Source organism: Thermobia domestica, chromosome 13 (genome assembly GCF_964235325.1).
Source record: "Thermobia domestica chromosome 13, izTheDome1.hap1.1, whole genome shotgun sequence".
NCBI lineage: Eukaryota > Metazoa > Arthropoda > Insecta > Zygentoma > Lepismatidae > Thermobia > Thermobia domestica.
Window position 1 is genome coordinate 217,552,143 of NC_137466.1, and position 20,357 is coordinate 217,572,499.

Consider the following 20,357-nt stretch of genomic DNA (forward strand, 5'->3'; position numbering starts at 1 on the left):
TCCGGTGTAATCCTTTGATGTGGAGAAAAGAAAAAAGGAGAAGAAAAAACTTCCGCCAACAATGAATAATACACAAGAACTCCACACTATATTGTTGTGTGCACCTCTTGAACTTGAGCACTTTCTGTACTTTTTGGTGACACCTTTTACTGTCCCTTTCTGTATATATATACCTCTAAGGCGCACACACTACTGATAAAAAGAACTGACTCGAGTAAAGCATCTCTTTACAGTACATTAAGTAAAAAGTTCATTAAATATAAAAGAAACTGGTTGCATTAAATATTAATAAAGAGATCAAAATATTTAGAATATTTAATGTATAGTAAATATTACACATTATATACGATTAATATAAAACAATGATTGAAATTAATAATAAAGCATAATTTGGAAAAAATAAAGCATAATTAAACAAAAAAATAAAGCATAATGTGGATTGCTCTACTGATTATTTACGTATCCATATAGAAAGAAATCGTATGAGGCTCCATTTCAGGCAGAAGGTTGCCTGAATAGTTGTATCTGATCATCGGTCTCACGCCCGATCTTTGCTGCAAGAAATTATGATTTAAAATGGGGAGGGGCTTTATCCATTTGTAGTATGATGTACAGAAAGAAATAGAATGATAACATTATCCATGGATTTGGATTGGATATTCTAAGAAAATAAATACTGACCAAAGCTTAAACATACACTGCATTTTAAACTATAATTACTATATTTTAAACTATTATAACTAACATAAACATACAACGGCGCCGACTTTCCAAAATTTTTGTGGGTGCATATCAATGGTGGGACGTGTTAGCCTATATGTTTTCAAGGAAGTCTTGATATTTGATTGATTTATTTTTATTTAAAATATTTTATGAACACTCTCATGAAGGGGTGTGTTGTGATAAAGTAAAATATACCGGTACTATAAGGATAAGTTGGGCTGCCTTAGCTCAGTCGGTAACAGGACTGACTTAACCGCAAGAGAAACGCGTTCAAACCTGGGTCCAAACTAAATTTGTTGTGGGTGCGCCGCACTCACACGATTATTTGTGTCGGCGCGCATGCAAACACATTATAGTTTAAAATACAGTGTATGTTTAAGGTTTGGTCAGTATTTTTCTTACAAAATATAATCATGCCGTTTATTTAAAACGGATAACGAAAAAGCTAACAAATTAAAAGAAAATAATAAAGTGTGGCAAACGATTAACGAAGCATGGTTTTCAGATCATATTCTGAGTTCTAAATCAAACACTTCTGATTCCGGACTATTCATTCGGCATCATTTCGCCATACCACATTTCATTTTTTCTTGATTCACATACAAGTAGATGTCAGTAAAGGTGAGTTTGTGCTTTCACAATTTTTGTAGCAAAGTAGGTAATCATGATCATACCTCACTATTCCATGTCTCAATAAGGAGTTCTCGAAATCTACAAAAATGACGATATTGCTACTGTTAAATTCAATTGTCACAAATGGCGCCCCAACGTTTAGACTGCACTGAATTGAATAGCGACGTGATATTCAAGTTTTACTGTAATAAAAATTAGACAAGTGAAACTTATCATTGATTATGTATACGAGTTGGAGACAGCTATTCACCACTTAAATGTTTCGTAAGTGAACTGTTCAGATATAGTTTTGTGTGTGCAGATGACCATCGATATTAAAAATAGAATTATTAATCTAAAGCAATAGAATGTGCAAAAATATACTTATTTGTGAGAATCAATGCATATCATCGGAGAAAAGTTACGTTGATTTTCATCTGCTTGCCTCAGCTAAAGATACACTAAGGATGCGAAAGTTCAGGGACGACGCGGACTTCCAGGTTCATCATAATTATGCTCTTTATTACTTTATTTAGATTGTATTAAAGCATGTACCGGTCACCAGTACACAAATGTGTCGAAGTGGAAGTAGATTTTATTGAGAAACTTCATGTAAACACTCGTCATTGTCAGGTCGTAATTCAGAATCTGGAAAGAAAGAGTTAGCACCCGAGTGCTTGGCTATTTATCCTCTGCCTGGTTAAGTCCTCATAAGCATGACATAACGGTGGTTCCTAACAGGTAAGGCGTTCTTAGAAACGTGCATACCTTTTCACCCCCGTAATCAGACCCCGAAACAAAAATCGAAAAGAAGGTTTCACAGACGATTGGATCTGGTAAAGATATATCTGTGTAACTTTGTATTCTTTTTAAAGATAATGTGGTAATATAAATACTATTCTTAAATAGTTCTGAGTTACAAATTCACCCTATTTGTTGTACTCGTACAATATAGAGATTGCGTATAATGTTTATAGTTATTTCAATTAAGAGAAAAATGTTCTAAATGGATACCAAATGAGATTATTAATGTGATAAACTTGTATGAGATCATAACTATTAAAGAAATAATTAAAATAAACTTTACCTAACTAATAAATCTCAACTCAGTCTCTTATCTTTGGCTGTCAGCACCTAAAGAATCCAAGAAACCCGGGTACAGAAAAAAATTAATTAACAATCGGACTCGATCATCGGTACGGACGCTATTATACTTGTGGAAAATTGGTTGTCTAAGAAGGGCTGACACTATATAATTCCTTCTCACAAGCAACGCTTCCCAACTGTTAAACTCAATTAGGAAAGGTAAAAAAATTGATTTAGTACTTGCCTAGAGGACGTGACGTATTTCAGAGATGTAGTTGCTAATGAGAATAAATAATTAAGATATGATGCAAGTTTGTGGTGTGAAAAGACATAAATTCATGTCTTCAAATACTCGTAAGCAATCAATCAAAATCTTTGATAATACACTACATAGATATCACAAAACATTCCAAGACAGTATAGCTGTGCCCCGGAAGGAAATTCTCCTCTGGAAGCAAAGATATTTCCCCCGGGTCATGTCTCCGATCATTCTCAATAGGGATAAGCTGTCTTGTTGCAATACTACTTTCCACTTCCTTTGCACTGAAATTCCCTCCGGAAGAAATCTTTTGAATCCTTCATTGTTCTCATCAAACTCATTAGTAGCGGAATGTTGATAACTTGGTAAAAACTTATTTGTGTTAAAGTGACGTTGTATCATATAATTACATATTCAGAATGCGCATACATATATCGCTGTATTTATTTGTGTGTCTGTGTGTCTAATACCATGCAACTTTGAAAAAGCACAAGCAGCATTGATCCGCAGCTTGCAAGATACAGTACATAAAATTTAAGAGACATTTGATCATAATATACTAAAGAGGACCACACTGATTGATTTAGCGTAACAAAATTCTCCAGGGACATTTATGTAGAAATTTGTTAGAGGACAGAACTAGGTTATAAAACGAGAATAAAGTAAGTCACTAAATAACATTAGCGACCTCATTCCATATCAATTATTAAAACATTTGCGGATCGCAATGCAACGGATATAATACAACAAGCAATCATATAATACAACAAGCCAATAAACTAAAATACAAACCGCTCAGGGATGAAGTCCTAATTCGTTTGGCAGTATGTAACGTTGAATCTTATTTTGTACCAAATTTCACAAAAATTACGGAGCGTAACCCAACGCGAAATATGAAATATATATATATATATATATATATATATATATATATATATATATATTATTGCTATGGCTACTATTGAAAAACTAAAATGTAGTCTCTGTCTTGTTTTGACACAAACTGTTACAGATTAAAGAACGTTGTTATGCGGTTACTGTACAGGACTTCCATCCCATAATCTACGGTCCGAATAACACAGGATGCGATTATATTTTACGTTTGATTTAAATATTGGAAAGCAGTATAAAATATCATCCCCCTGTAAGATAATTTCAACTGCAAATAGAAAGCAACTAATAGCTTCGAATTAAAGTAATCGTAATTCTGTCTTAATACGCGAGGAAGAGTTTTAACACACAAAATGTAGAAAAATGTACAAAAGTAATTACAGATACTTATCATCTTAATGGAAACGTCTGAAAACGCGCAAGTTATCAGAATTGTATGGCGTTGGACACTCTTCGGTCTCAGAAGAGCTCTGATGCGAGGTGCAATTGAGTTAAAGAAGTCATGAATAATAGCAAGAGGAAAATTACACCATTTCATGTTCAGTGCATCACTCTGTTTCGTGAGAGCGAATAGATACGGGAATCTTCACTCAGTTACTGTCTGAGAATCGGAACATAGATGTTCAGATCTGGGCATTGAGCTGGCTTGGGGTGGCGTTCAATTTCATTGTTCCTCGGACCACGTCGCAACAATTCCAACTGTATAAATGGATTCATTATGATCCTAGATGGCGTCATTGCCCCGGAAACAACATCTAGGCCATACGACCCATAAGATATTCAAAAATCTGTTCCTCTTCGCCGACCACTGTTTCTCTTCGCCAATATGGTGTTGCCGAATTATGGGCAGTATTGCTTCCGACGCAAACGACACATTTGACTCTCTAGTAACACTCGCACCACATAGACGAGCTCAAACAATGCCCTCTTTGGAAATCAGAGAGTTTGCACATTTTACACTATCGCTATCTGACTTGTACACTGCACACTGCCGTTCTAGTTCTGACTTTGCCCTAACACACTATTGCCATCAACTCAGAGCTGAGGTCCCCGCCTGACCATTGCCAAACCAGACATGTTTCCAACTCCAGGTGTGCCCATTAAATTGATACGTACATGGGGTAGACAAATAAATCTAAAAACACTTCATACAAGACACGTAAGTTTGGCCCTCCACTGTACAACACGTGTTGCGGTTGCCGATCTTTTTTGTTTTCAGTGTGTCATGTGGACCTTCCTTTTCCGTCAGCAGTAACCAGTTCACTTGTGAGTATTCTGGTGTGAAAGTAGTGCGGCAAAATGGGCGACCTGACAGACTTCCAAAGAGGCATGATCGTTAGTGCCCGTCTGGTTGGAGCTTCAGTGGCAACAGTGGCGAACATTGTGAGTGTATCGAAAGGCGCTGTGTCCAATGTCTCGAGAGCATACTGAATTCATGGGCAAACGACGTCTGCAAAGCACAACAGTGGTTGAAAGACAATCCTGTCAGATAGGGACCGGAGGGCATTAAAACGGATTGTAGCAGCTAAAAAGAAGACCACTGCAATTAAAATTACGTCTTTACTCAATTCCGATCTACAGAAACCTGTTTCATCGAAAACAGTGCAACGGGGACTTCATAAAATGAAAATTCATGGCAGGACCGCTATCGCCAAACCCCTGGTCACAGCAGTAAATGCGAACGGGCGTACCCAGTGGTGCAAGGACCACAAGGCGTGGACTCATGAGCAGTGGAAACACGTAATGTGGTCCAATGAATCGACCTTCACCTTGTTTCCAACAACCGGCCGTGTTTACGTATGGAGAACACCGTCGCAGGCGTATGATACAGACTGTCTGCTCCCAACTGTAAAGCATAGGGGTGGTTCTGTTACAATATGGGCAGTGATATCGTGGTTTTCTGCAGGTCTCATCATAGTCCTGCATGAAATTATGAATGCTAAGGCGTATGAGGCCATTTTGGGGGACCAGGTTCTACCCTCGGCCCATATATTGTGCTCTGATGGTGATGGCATCTACCAAGATGATTTGACACCCTGTCAAGCTGTAAAAACGGTGAAATCATGGCTTGAGGAGCATGACCAGGAGCTATCACACCTCCCCTGGGTCCCACAATCACCAGATCTGAACATCATTGAGCCACTGTGGTCTGAGTTAGAAAGGCATGTTCAGTCTCATTACCCTCCACCAGCATCCCTTAAGGAACTGGAGCATGTTTTAGAGGAACAATGATACAAAATTTCACACACCACGATTCAGGAGCTATATACGTCCATTTCACGTCGAATCTAAACTGTTTTGGACGCAAAAGAAGGTCCCACACCATACTAGGTACGATTTTCACACTTTTGCAAAAGTTTTAGATTTTTTGTCCAACCCCTGTATCTGTGCTACACTAAGAATAACTTATCAATGCACCTAAATGACATAACGAAGGATGTCAAGAAACGTTAGAAAACACGTCTTGTATATGTGTGGAGAGAAAATACAGCCCTTACTTTGATGTTAGAGTTACCAACCACGGTCATCCAATTTTACACCATTATGAAAACTGCCATTATAGATGCACCGAAAAAGCTTTGACACGTGTGAAGTGGCAACGCCGCTACGACCTGTCAGAGACCTTTTCTTGTTGACTCCCCTATAATAACGCCAGGGGCAAACATATTCTACGAGAGGGAATTGTATCATCTTTCATCATCTCAATGTAAATGAATCGGTCGCTCATAGGATAGATAAGAGTTCCTGTCGCTGATAGGACTGTCGCTTCTAGGACTAATTCACTTAAAGCTACAAGGGCAGTTCAGGGTCAAAGATCAACCCTAATACTTGAGGTTATGATTGTCTTAGTCGAGAAAATATCCTGTACTGTTAACGTGACATATATATATTATGAGTAGAAGTTGTTAATTTTTTGTTACTGTACCTCCATATCTAAATATATAATTATTATGAGGACACATGTTCACATGATAGTGTATTTTCTGGCATCTGTGGAAACTTTATCTTCCCGCAGTCAGACACTGATGAATGTAACAAGTGTGAAACAGAAGTTGATAATCTTCGTATCTGGAAAGTATGAATGATCTAATGACCCAGACATTGGCTCCCTCTTTCCCCACTCCCTTTTCATAGCAACAGCCAGTCACAGTGTTCTGGTTGACTCCAGAAAATAATAGTATCAATAATTAAGTGAACTGTGAAGAGGATTTGACTTTTGGCCAGCAGCCGAACGGACTACTTACTCCTCGGTGACTTCCAGATCACGAGTCGTCGTTTAGTCCTCATTCAAGGAATAAAACAAATAAGGTAAGTTTTATTTACACTTCATAAATTTTATATTAGTGCTAATTGTCAAGTTTTGTTAGTATAAAATACATGCTAGTGTTAAAATAATTTATACAGTGACTTGTGAATCTTAAAAGAACAAATGCCGAAGAACGTTTATTGTATTGTGGTATTTTTTTAAAAAAAGAAGAGAAATGAAAGAAAAAAACAGAATTAATAGAAGAAGGTAAAACGAGAAACAACTTCCAAATCGTTCCATACAAAATGACTGAAGAATGGACTTTATCGAGTTTTATTGCGTCCAGTAGCAGATTATAGCACCAGTAGATTATAACACAAAAGCGTGATGGACAGGGGCGGATCCAGGGGGGCGATCGGGGCAATCGCCCCCCTCCAGAAGAGGAAATTTTCTTATTTTATATATATAAATAAAACCCATCCCAAAGTTTGGGGCCCCTAAAAGTAGCAGTATGACAACCCACCGCCCCCCCCAAAAGTCGGCCCTGGATCCGCCCCTGGTAATGGAAATACTAAACTTACAATAAAATGTACTTATCTTTATCAGCATTTTCAACTGTCTTTTTCAATTAAAGAAAATACTTGTTCATAAACCGTTTGATAAACGTAGACTATAGGAATTTTTTAATAATTCACTGATATATTGAAGAAAATGATTAATATAGTCTGTACACTAATTTCACCGTCCATGTTTTCTAAGTTTAGAAAATTTTGTTGTTAGTATAGCGTGATAAATTCAAGAGCAAAATGGGAACTTCTGTCTCTCGAGATGGGATTTTATAACGTTTGAGGCTGGCATCACTGCTAGCAGTATAACTTGGACAGAAGGGAAAGAGGGGATTGTTTTGAGGGGAAATAGATAACACACGGAACCATTAACTGATTCAATTTACTCATATACAAGCCAAAGCAATAAAATAAAAATAAGATAGATATCGTTATTACATCAGCATATACTACACTATACATGATAACAGCTAAATATTTAGATTTTCACTATATTTATGTATTGTATGTCTCTTCTTTCTTATAGTTTTATGCAGGGTAGCCCAAAAGTAAGTATACACCCCTGCATTGATCAGGTATAACATTCTAGCTTATAAGTTTATTTGCTTCGGCTGTTCGGGACTTAAGTTACAAGTAAAAAGACATTAAGAACAAATAATAAAGATGGATAACTAAGTCTACCTGATGGATAACAACAAGAAATGGTATAAAAAGCAATGAATTGATCAGTATGGGACTGTATACCTACTTTTGGAGCACCTGTATAATGTTGACGGAACTGTTTTAGCTTTAGATGCCTGAAAAGAAATGCACATTGATCGATATACTGAAATGGATAATATCTGAATAAAGAAATTTGCTCGTGGAAATATGTTAGCTTAGGCGTAGGATACTCGGGTTCAATTCTTAATGGGAGCTGGTGTGGCTAAGCTGTAGGTCTATGACTCAGATAGCCTTGGAACTGAAGAAAAGAAGCTAGACCTGAAACCAACCAACCAATCTCCATTACGATTTATGAAATATGATACAAGCTATAAGAATTCGTAGCATACATTGTAATCCTATGCTTCCATAACAATATTACAACGTGAGCATTTCTTCTTAGCAACTTGACGGATTAAAAATATTTTGCCAGAATGACTCTCGCTGATTTCTTTTTTCTTTCGAACTGTTAGGTTTTTGTCGTCTACACCAATTATATTTTTAATTTTGAGTTTTTAGGTGTATAGCTTTTATTTTGCCACCTTATGAAGCACCGATGTTAAGAAGAACTGATCTTGCTATTAAGATGAGCTCCTATGTACCACCGGGACTTTTATCAAGTGTAGTTTGTGGATACATAAATCATTATGGAAGATCAACTCTCACTCTCTGATGTGGTTAAGCTAACTGGATTACAGGACCCATAACGATATAAGAATCGCTAACAGTTTTTCGAATTTTCTTCCAACTCCAAAAAATAAGGATGCTTTATTGAGAGATGAAAATTGAAAAAACAAAATTTCCTCGGAAGTAGCTGTAACGGTTTTGTTCATATTTCATACACAAATATTTCATTAATAACGTCTTAATATGGAATAATTAATTTTTTTCTTGAACAAATCCAAAGGGAATGCTTTCAAACAGTTTAGCGTCATTTGCAGCCACGGAGTGTACATTACCAACATTTTATGAGGATAACTCGCGTAATTACAGAGAACTTTTTCAAAATGACACTCTCTTAGGAACAGTGGCACACCGCACACGCAAGGGAGTTTGAGCTTTAACACCCCTGAGCAAGATATAGAAAATTAAACATTTACTATAACATTAAGATATTTTTAAAAAATCACGTTTTTCCTGAAAAGATGTCAGATTAAGTCATGGTTGCCAACTTTTCTTAAGAAAAATATCGGGACGGAACAATCGGTGTTGGAGCTCCTTTCCCCCCGGAGACGACTACACGTACGGCGAGTCGTTCAAAACGATGTAAATAATCAGCTGAATAACACGAACCTGAATGAATGTGACACCTTATTATCTATTTTCATGCATGGAATATACTACCATAGTAATCGATTGGATTATCAACTGAAAACAATTAGGGAATAACAATAAAAATGACGAGCTGATAACTATTTTGTCGTGAGCCAAGTTAAAACACAATTTGTTATATTGATTCTATACATAAAAGTGTGCGTGTAAAAGAATAAGTTATTCCTTTGGCCCAGTAAAATATTAATTAACTTTGAAAATCGATAAATCGGGACAATATGCGTCCCGTCGAGTGTCCGGTCGGGACGTGGGACAAAGAAGTCAGAAATTGGTACAGTCCAAATAGAATCGGGACGGTTAGCAATCCTGGATTAAGTGTTTGTCCACCAAACAATCCACTTCGCGCGACTTCAGATCGAACCATGCACCTCAAGCACCAGATGTCAGCGCTCTAACAAGAGTCACCGTGCTCCCCCGAAGAATTTAAAATATCAAAGAATGCATAATTGTGTAAACCTGAAGATTCCTATTGATATATGCAAACCTACATATTTCTAAGCAGTAGCGTATTCAGAAAGTCATCAAGGGGCGTTCCAGTAGTCAATCACTATCTTTTCAATAATATAATACTGTATTCTTCTATAATATCTTGTTCAAGGGGGGATTTAAACCAAAAACCCCCTCGAGTAAACCACTGTTCTGTATTGTCATATTTTCAACAAGTTTTCTGCAATTACGCTGGTTATCCTGATAAGATATTGTTAACTTACGCTTGGAAAATAGGCCTAAATTTCATTTTACAGTTGTGAAACTACGGTAACTTCAAGACTGTGGAAATGAAATCTTTCAGTTTAACGTCCCACGATTATGTCTTTAGGCTAAAGGAGACGATGATTAATGCAAGTGAATAATAATAATAATAATAATAATAATAATAATAACAATGGAAGAATCGGTGGAATGAAAGTGTGGGAGGAAACGTATTTGGGGAGCGGAGAGACATAGAAATTGTTGGGGGCATCTTTTTTGTATACGGAAAAGAGTAGTGTTGTTTCTTAGTCTACAATAGAGTAGAATAGACCATATGTCTGGGGGCAAATGTAGTAACAGGGGTTGAGGGAGCTTGCTCACCTTACCTACCTCGGCGTTGTGATCAAATTCCATTCCATTGTTTGTGAATTAGAAGACAGTACGTTTCTACTCAATGGATTCTCTGCAAGGGAGAGAGACGGTAGCTCAGTAGCAGAGCTTTTACATCGGGTGCATGGGGTCTGTGGTTTGATTCCCAGCGAAGTAGGTGCAGTGGACAACTTCGTGTCCGTGGGTTTTCCAGGAATACTAACGTTTTCTCCCTCTTCCTCATTCCACCAATTCTTTCATTCTTATCATTCACTTGTCTAAATCTTTCTTCTCTTTTAGCCTAATCATGGGACGTTAAACTGAAAGATTCTTAGCGACAAACAACATAAATTAAATACACAGAAATGTAAAGTTTAAAGGAAAAGAAACATAAAAATATATTTAATGCTTTCAGTTTAGTATCCTTTAACATACTGATGTAATATTCAATCTTACTAAACAACCGTGATTGTTCTTTCCATATTTTTACGTTTCAAGTGGGAATACCAAAAGACGAATAATCTAAGAAATATGAACAAATGACCTTACAGAACGACACTCTGGGCCTTATACAGAAACGTTTTGATGTATAATTAGCATCAGACTAAAGGCCTGACACTTTGCAGTTAATATATGTTAGTCGAGCTCTTTAGTATGATACTAATAACGCGTCAGAATGACTCTGCATAAGGCCGCCCCTTGTTTTTACTATTCTCCAATTCGGTTCTAGCAACGCAAAATATCCTTCGCACTTGACACAAACGTCTAAAATTGTTGCTTACTCTGTGGTTGGAAAATTAGGCCTCAATCAGGAGAAAAACTGTTACGTAATTAATTCGAAGAAATGGAAAGAAAAATTATAGGGCGTAACTGTTAGGAAAAACAACTTGCTCTTACACGAACAGTAGTTAACAACTGGAATTTGTATAAACGAAATTAGCTTTCACTACATGTATCTAACTATGGCTTAACGAGCCTGATGTTTTATCATCGTAGTAACAAAAATCTGGCTTCATATTTTAAAATGTGTGTCAAACTAATCCACTTTGAACTGGTATTACTCAACTCCCCAAGACGGTGCTGTAACGAGAGTAATAAAGTTAGAAAAGGAAATTAAAACCTTTAAGTTTTACGTCCCACGATTATGCTCTGCAGGATAAAAGAGATGAATCATTGATGAAAGAGAGATTTATCATAGGAGTTGGTGCAATGAGAATCTGGTATATTACCAGCGCCGTAACTTAGATCTTTTTTTTCTGGGGGGTGAGCATTAATACGAGTATTTGGGTCCCCTAGAAAAAGTTGTTTTCTAATTCTTGGGCCCCCCTTTCCATCTTTCCTTCACTCTTTATTGACCCCTGGAGCCTGTGGGCCCTCCCGCACGGTAAGGTCTGTGGGGCCGTAAGTTACGCACCTGAGCCCGTTCCGTACATGACAAATCAATTAAGGGGACAATATTGACAAATCTCAGAACCATAAGAATAAATATTATTTCTAGGGCCCCTAATAATAGAAATTTTTTACTGAAATGGGCCTATGACTCATTTTTGCTTTATTTACGTCTACGTCTCGTATGCAGTTTTGTTTATGTAATGTAGTGAATCTGTCTGATACTTCATTTATAATTTCATGTTCGTATCGTATATGGAGTAAGAAAATTTTGGCTTAAAATGGGCTCCCTCGAACGGCAGGAAGCTTCCCTGCAAAGGGCAGTTGCCCTCTTGCCCCACACAAGTTACGGCTCTGTATTTTACCGAGTAGTTCGGTTTTGATCTCCTTGTCCAGTGCCCGGGGCGACCTCAAAACGTTAAATATCCGATAATTTTTCCTCTTACTAGTCTATTCTCTGTTCCATTTAGATTATTTTGGAGTTACAAAAGGAATCGTTTGTCGATGAATGTGGTTAAAGTAGAGCTTATAATTTGCTTTGATATCGACCTGTCTTGTACTTAATTTGCTCAAGAATTGAAGGCAGGAAAATTTACTGAACTTATCAAAACTGCTACAGGTCAACAAAAATACATACACTGCTTCATCCTCAGCTACATCGTCCAATTAAATAATGCATCCAGATGCAGTAAAAATATGTAACCAGTATGAGATGTTTTCGATACCTGGGTAGTATTCTTAGTAATGACATGAAATGCGAGCATAGGAATGGAAATAAAAGCAAGGATAGGAATGGCGAAAGAAGCCTTTAAAAGAAAGAAAAGTCTGTTTTGTGGAACCTTGAATAAAGAGTTGAAAAAAAGACTCATAAAATGCTTCGTGTGGAGTGTTGTACAGTATGGGGCGGAAACGTGGACATTACGTAAAGGTGATGAAAATCGACTGGAAACCTTCGAAATGTGGGTGTGGAGAAGAATGGAAAGAATTATTTGGGTCGAGCGGATAACGAATGAGAGAGTGTTAAAAATGGTGGGTGAGAAAAGAACACTTTTAGATATTATTAGGAAGAGGAAGGGAAACTGGTTGGGACATTGCCTAAGAAGAGATTGTATCATGAGGGACATCCTAGAGGGTATGGTGGCGGGAAAGAGAGGGAGGGGGCGAAGGAGACTACAATTAATGGATGATATTAAAACAGAAAAATCATACGCGAAGACGAAAAGGTTAGCGGAGGACCGTGGAGCATGGAAACTTCTCAGCTTATGCAAGTGACCTACCAATAAAGGCAGAATACCTATGATGATGATGATGTATGAGATGTTACCAGCCCCAGCGAAGCTGTTAAGTCTTTTTTTTTTTTCAAGTATATTTTGTGCCTGTCGTAATTATATTGCCAATTATATATGTTTTTCTGATATAAATACAATGTATTATTGATGGTAGATTACAAAAGTTACAAGTGACGAATCAACGAAAACTTTGAGAAGTAAGTTTAATAAATGCTTCAAAAGTAACTACAGTTATTAAATTCGAACTCCGAATCGCTCAATTTTCTGTGAGGTAACCACTTTCAGTTTGTTCACATTTTTGACAAGCGATGATATCACAATCTTAAGAGTAGTCTATACGTACTCCAGGACCGGTATTCACATTTTCAAAAGTTGATAACCTATGGAAGGAAAGGGAAAACTCCGAGAAAATCCACGCACACTAGTTCAACTCATATGGTCTGAGGTGAAACCAAAGGTGAGCCTCTCCCTTTTTTATTCTTTCTTTTCAAATTCAACCCAACTGTCATACTACTCTCCATGGTCCACTAACTAATAATATTCAATATTACTTAATCCAACAGAACAAAGACAAAAACACAAACATTTTGAGATCAGATAAAACTATTCATACTGTTCAGAAGGTCTAGAATCGCCGAAGGGTTTCGCCCTCGATTAATGCTGTGAACAAAATGACTCGTCTCAAGAATAAGATGAGAAGTACAGGGTGTTTCAAAACAACACCGACAACGTTTAGGAGGTGATTCCTGACGCCAAGATAAGACAAAAAGTATAGACCAACCTGGGTGCACAAACGCTTCCTTTCTGAGTTATAGACTGCCAAAAATGTGAAAAATGTAACTGTAAATATCCATAGCTCCAAAACTGTGGGAACTACCGTAGTTGGGTCAAGACTTTACTTAGGAACTAATATGTGCGCTATCCAAAAATACATATTTCAGAATCCTAAGGTTTCACGAAACAATTCTTTATACAAGGAGTTTGGCTACGGGCATATAATTTGAAGTACTCAGCAACTATCTCTATAAAAATTGTAGTGGAAGTACCGCATGATTCTGAGACATGCATATTTGCATAGGGCACATACTAGTTCCTAAGTGAAGTCTTGACCCGAGTAAAGTAGATCCCATAGTATTGGAGCTATGCACCTTTAAAGTTCATTTTTCATGTTTTCGGCAGACTATAAATCCGAAAAGAAGCATTTGTGCACCCAAGTTGGTCTATACTTTTTGTCTTATCTTGGCGTCAAATGCTGGTGTTGTTTTGAAACATCCTGTATATTCTTAAATTCGAGACAAGACGAGAAACATGACAATTCTCCTTTCGTTTTCGAGACGAGATAGGACGAGAAAGAATTCCTCGAGAATGGAGACGAGATTAAATTTCTACAAAATTCACGAAAGTAGAGGAGTCGACAAATAATGTATTCTTGTCTCTTCTCGTGAACATCACTACTCACAGGTCCAGCCTAACCCCTCAGACCATCTTGAACTCCGATAGTAAAGTAGAAGAAGAGAACAGGTTCATAACACATAATGAAGTAAGCTTGGGTATTAAAAATAGATTGTAATGACTGCATGCATGAAGTGTTCTATCAAATCCTCTTATTTGTTAGAGCTTAAATCAAATGCTTTCAGGATTAACTTTCATCCTGACTACTTAAAACTGCTATCCTTCACTATTCTTATTATTGGCCCAAAAGGATCCAATATATTTCAGTCAAAAGTTTTCTTGTACACCTTATATCTGGAGAACTACATATAGTGTAGCCAAACCCAAACTATCACTTCCGTGTGCGTGGGTTTTCTCGGGGTTCTCCCGTTTCCTCCCACTTTCTTCATTCCACCATTTCATTCATTACTCATCATCACCGTCTCCTTTAGCCTAACCGGAATAACCGTGGGACGTAAAACTCAAAGATTTCATTTTTCATTTCCAAACTATCACTTAACTCAGTACAGTGGCTTAGCACACTTTCGCCCCCCCCCCCCCCGCAAAGTATAGAGAAGGGGCCCTAGTTGTAAAGTCGACAGAAGTAAGGTTGAAGTTCTACTTCTTTAAATCTTTATTCATCGCAAGACTTCGGGGCCCCCTATACCTCGGCCCCCCCGCACTGCGGGGGTTGCGGGGGCAGCTGCTACGCCACTGACTCAGTATGAAGTGCTTATTCCGTAGAAAATACGAAAACTCGATTTAGGGGCGGTTCAAAAATTTTGAGGCCCCTGATCCAAAAACCAATTATTGGCCAAGATCGCAATCTTTTGATCCTTTTTTTTTTAAAAATAAAAAAAATCTTGTTTTATTAATTATTTCTTTTCACTGGCCACTTTCTCCCAAATTCCTACACATATTGTAAAATAACAACAAACTAACTTTCTTTAAACATTAAAATCAATTTACATTACTTTCTTCATGCAATCTCGCCTTAACTAGAAACAACAAAAGAATATCGAAAAGTTCCTTTTTTATTAACGTTTTTTTCCTTTATTTTGGCTACCATTTTTCAATTATTTTCTACATAATTATCGGCATTAGTATCGAAGAAGTTAACATTCAACATGTATTATTATTATTATTATTATTATTATTATTATTATTATTATTATTAATAATAATAATAATAATAATAATAATAATAATAATAATAATAATAATAATAATAATAATAATAATAATAATAAAGTATTCTGCCTTTTGGCAGATCTGGGATTAATTACTATTTATTATCATTGTGATTATTATTATTTTAGTTTTGAACCTGGAAATGTTTGTTCCACGTTTCTTAATCTTCATCTTTCTTCTTTAATTCCCAATATTTTCTTCTATTCTTTAAATCATCGGTCAGTTATCTTCTTCTTCCTATTGCTCTTTTCTCCCATTTTTCCTTCTATGGCGGTATGAAGAAAACTTTATTTGCAAGATGTGTCCGATTCAATTGGCCTTCCTACGATAGATGTTGGCTAAAAACATCCTCTTCCCTCCTATTTGTTTTAAAATATATTCGTTTATTACTCTCTCTGTCCATTTTATCTTCTCCATCATTCTCCAACACTATTTTAAAGCTCTCTAAATATTTCTACTCTAACTTCCGCAATGTGCAAGTCTCTCTGAACCATACAGTCCAATGCTCCATATATAGCACTTAACCAACTTCTTCTTAAGTCCAATATTAAGCCTGCTAGTTAAGAGTGATCTTTTCTTATTGAATGCCTTTTTGGCTATGGCAATTCTTGAACTGATCTCTTAGGTGCAGTAACCATCTGTCGTAAAAATACTTCCCAGATATTTGAAATGTTCGACCTCTTCAAGTGTTCTTTGTTCTACTCTGACTCATAAGGAAGCGTTTGCATGCGATATTTCTACGACTCGATTCCCATGACTTTCGAATTTTGGATGTTGATTTTCATTCCGTATAGTTTCCCACTGTCAACCATTTTGTCTATCATCTTCTGTAATCCTTATTCGGTTCTAGCTATGATAACCGCATTATCCGCATACCTGATCTTCTTAGTGATCTGCTCTCAGAACCATAACATTGCTCACAGTGCTGTAAGGATGCCAAAGTTAGCGTAATACAACGAACTTAACAATCTACGGCTGCAGGAAGCAGTGGCGTGGTCCTGATAGTCCAATCTTCATGGATGCTAGATTTTGTGGTGGGGAAATTCACATGTTGTGAGAGTGGAGTCTGTATGATGGTCTGTGCACAGGCCAACTACACTGGCTTCAAGACTCGGTGTGGTTTGGAGCTCACCCCACGTTAATACTACTTCATGTTCATAACGTGTATGCTGCGGAAGGCCATGAAACACGAAAGCTCAGAACTTAAAAAAAAAAAACTATGGATATTTGAGTTGAGTTGAGTTGATTTTGAGTTTACCGTCCCTTTTCAGCAGCGAGGCTATATGAGACGTGGACCTACTGATTAACGTGGAATCCGAACCACATGAGCTCCCGCCGGGAATCGAACCCGGGTCTCCCGCGTCTATGGATATTTGAATCTCGAAGAAAGTATTAGAACCCAAATAAGATAAAGATATATTGATGAAGAAAATTACATACAATACAACTTCCCAAAACATATGTGCCGCTGGATATCGCACAGATTGTTACTTCAAGGGATCAAACGTAGGTGATTCTTGTTCTTGTCAAAGAGTTCTAGTTCTAAAGCGTTTGGATAAGAGATTTGTGGATACGCTTAGGAGAAGGTAAGAAGGTAATACGCGTATAACCATGGAGAGTTAAGATGTCGCAGTCGCACTAGTTCCTAAATGTCTCTCAATAACCTCCCTTCCAAAGAAACCATTGTCACATGTTGCATACCGCTGGTAAGGCCATTCCATTAGCTTTCAAATCCGGTATGTCTCACCTCTGTACAATAAATACAGGGTGAGTAGTAAGAAATATGTAATCAAAAATGGTTCACAACCTGTTGCTCCCAAACCGTTGAGATTAGGACCCATGTTCTTATGAACTTTTTTGTTTAGAGTCAACCATATTACCATTTTCCGAAGTATTGCCTTTTCCTTCTGGGACACCCTGTATATTCAATTTCTCCCGTATATTGGCTATTTTGTTTCCGTTCATTTGCTTTGTTCTAAACCCAGTCATAGTCTCAAAAATATTTATTTCAAAAATTACCAACTATTCCATACTAAAGCGGATCGTGTCTACTATCGAAATTGCCAAGTTATTTTAATAGTTGAGGGGTTGAGGCCGAAGAAATAGGCAATATACAATTGTCATTCCGTAGGTAGCGCTTCTCAAACTTGTTTTAAACTAAGCACCACTTTTATTAGTCAGAATGTCGTACGGAATACAATATTTTTGTCCCTTTTCAAAGTAAATTTGCCTTCTGAGCACATATAAATACCAGTATATAGGCTGTTCCATAAACAACGCAACTTTTAAAATTCCCGCCATTTCTGTTGTAGAAAGTTGGCAGCACTGAACGTTACGCGATTTTCATCTGTTGTCTTCGTAGTTGGTAGTTACAAAGCGCAGAATAATGATCGTCATCTGTTTTCTGTACGGGTAGGAGTGGAGCGATTCACAATGGAACAGCGTGTTGTCATAATGTTGTGCAGAGATTGCAAACTCCGTGGAATGTTTGTTTTGCGTAATGCACCGAATAACTGATAAAACTAATTGAAGAGGTCAATTCCAAAAGAACCTGTCAAAAAAAGTCAGTTTTTCAGAAGACGAGTTTTGTGTGTGTGTTTCCATCATTCTATTTCTGTGAAAGAAAAGTAATCTACATAAAAGAAAATTGTAATTTTCTACGTTTCGTAAGATAACGGTGAAATTATCATCTATAGCAGGAGTTATATAAGCGTTTTTAGGCATGAGTCAGAAAATAACTTCAGAGAATACAGTTGACTAAGGACATTTTGGAAAACAACACTGTTTTCTTTTGCCTAGAGTTAATTTGATTTATGGAGTTTTGGCATGAAACCCTGTTCAATATACGCAGATGCTGAAATGGAACTTAATAGAATCAAATATCTAAAAATTGACAAAAATTGACTTAGGCTCTTTTGGAATCCACCACTTCAATTGCTAAATTTGAGAAAACCGGTTTGATTCTGGGTATTAAACTCTCGAGGTGCCTTCGTGATAGTTATGCAGAAAACATCGTCATCGCGAGTGATAATATTACTTTAAGTCCGGTGAAGCGCTCCATTTGTACTCGTACAAGAAACATACGACGATCATGCGCTATTCGGTGCTCCGTGACTACTATATAGCCACAAATATAACAGATGAAAATCATGTGAGTTCAATGCTGCCAACTTACTAGAACAGGAATGGCGGGAATTTCACAAGGTGCGTTCTTATGGGACACTTGTTACTTACGTTTTTAAAGTAGTGTTAAATAAAATTTCCTTAATTGTATACTTGTTTCAATAGAATAGATCTTAATTGTTTTTATAACTGAAAGCTGACAATATTGTATAGACAAGAGTAATACATTTCGTACAATGTCAGTTCTGAAAAGTGAGAGGCGCTTGCTTTGCAATTTTCAAACTCTGTTTGACATTCTGAACTATTGTGGCACAAACAATTCACTTGAATCTTATTTTTTCTTTTATCTCTTTTTGAATTAATGTTTAATCAAAGACAACCGGAAGGCCAAATATCTAGCATCATTACTGGTCCGCGAACCACAGTTTGACAGGTACTTCCGTAGAACATTCATGAGGCCATAATTTAATTGTAGCTCAGCGATCAACGTCCTCTTTATATCTTCGGCTTTGTTCTGAACATATTGATGTGTAAAAAAGAATTTATTTTCAATTTATTATATTTTTTTCTGTTTCTACTTACAGAATCATCCATCATGCTTACCAAAGAGGTCTGGGCGAAACAGGATGGAATCACAATCCGTGTTCTGAGGAAAGACAGATACCAAGACGCTTTAGACCTTGTGAACCGCTCATTTTATCCCGACGAAAGCGGTTGTAAAGCCTGCCGAGTGGCTGAGAGCGAGCAGGCAAGAAAGGAGTTGGATCTCTTGTGTCTTCAGGTGTTTGAAGATGGAGTCACTTTGATTGCTGTGGACGACGCAAGTGGAAGACTCGCAGGAGCAGCTTTCAACAAAGTCCAGCCAAAGAGCAATCCAGGAGAGACTTTCTTTGAAGTCTTCACTAAGAACGAATGCAGTCATAAATCTTCCACAACATTTATGGAATTCATGATCCAGGTGGATGCACGTGCTGACATCTATGGAAAGTACGGCATCGACAAAACTTTGGAACTGATGTTCCTGATGGTGGATCGTGACTTCCGAGCCAGGGGAGTTGGTAAATTGCTTGCTCGCACAACGTTACAGGTGGCACAAGAAGTAGGTATCTCTGTTGTGAATGCTATGTTTACCTCCCTCACCTCTCAGAGAGTTGGTCGTTCCCTCCAATTTGATGAACTGGCTGAAGCAAGCCATGATGACTTTGAATTTGATGGTGAACCGTTCACCTCAAGAACTCTACCCACCAAGAGCACAATTCTTGTAGCCAAGAAAGTGCTCTAGTGATCACTCTAATAGTAAAAAGAACTTACCCGAAATTTTGAATCTCAAATCCTAAACATAGACATATAAAATTGAAGAATCATGCACTAGACTGGATCGTATCGATGTATGACCAAAATTTAAATGTTTTGTTGTAATGCATATCCACAAAACATATTAAAATCTCTTGAAATTA

The 20,357-nt window shown here is 37.2% G+C and overlaps 1 protein-coding gene across 1 annotated transcript; it reads left to right on the forward strand.

The window, feature by feature from the left end:
- Positions 1–6,653: 6,653 nt before the first annotated feature.
- On the forward strand, positions 6,654–20,357 carry LOC145669028 (arylalkylamine N-acetyltransferase-like 2). Its single transcript, XM_081737374.1, has 2 exons — positions 6,654–6,880; positions 19,485–20,357. Exon 2 carries the CDS (start codon positions 19,496–19,498, stop codon positions 20,180–20,182), a length of 687 nt encoding a protein of 228 aa, XP_081593500.1. The 5' UTR covers positions 6,654–6,880; positions 19,485–19,495; the 3' UTR covers positions 20,183–20,357.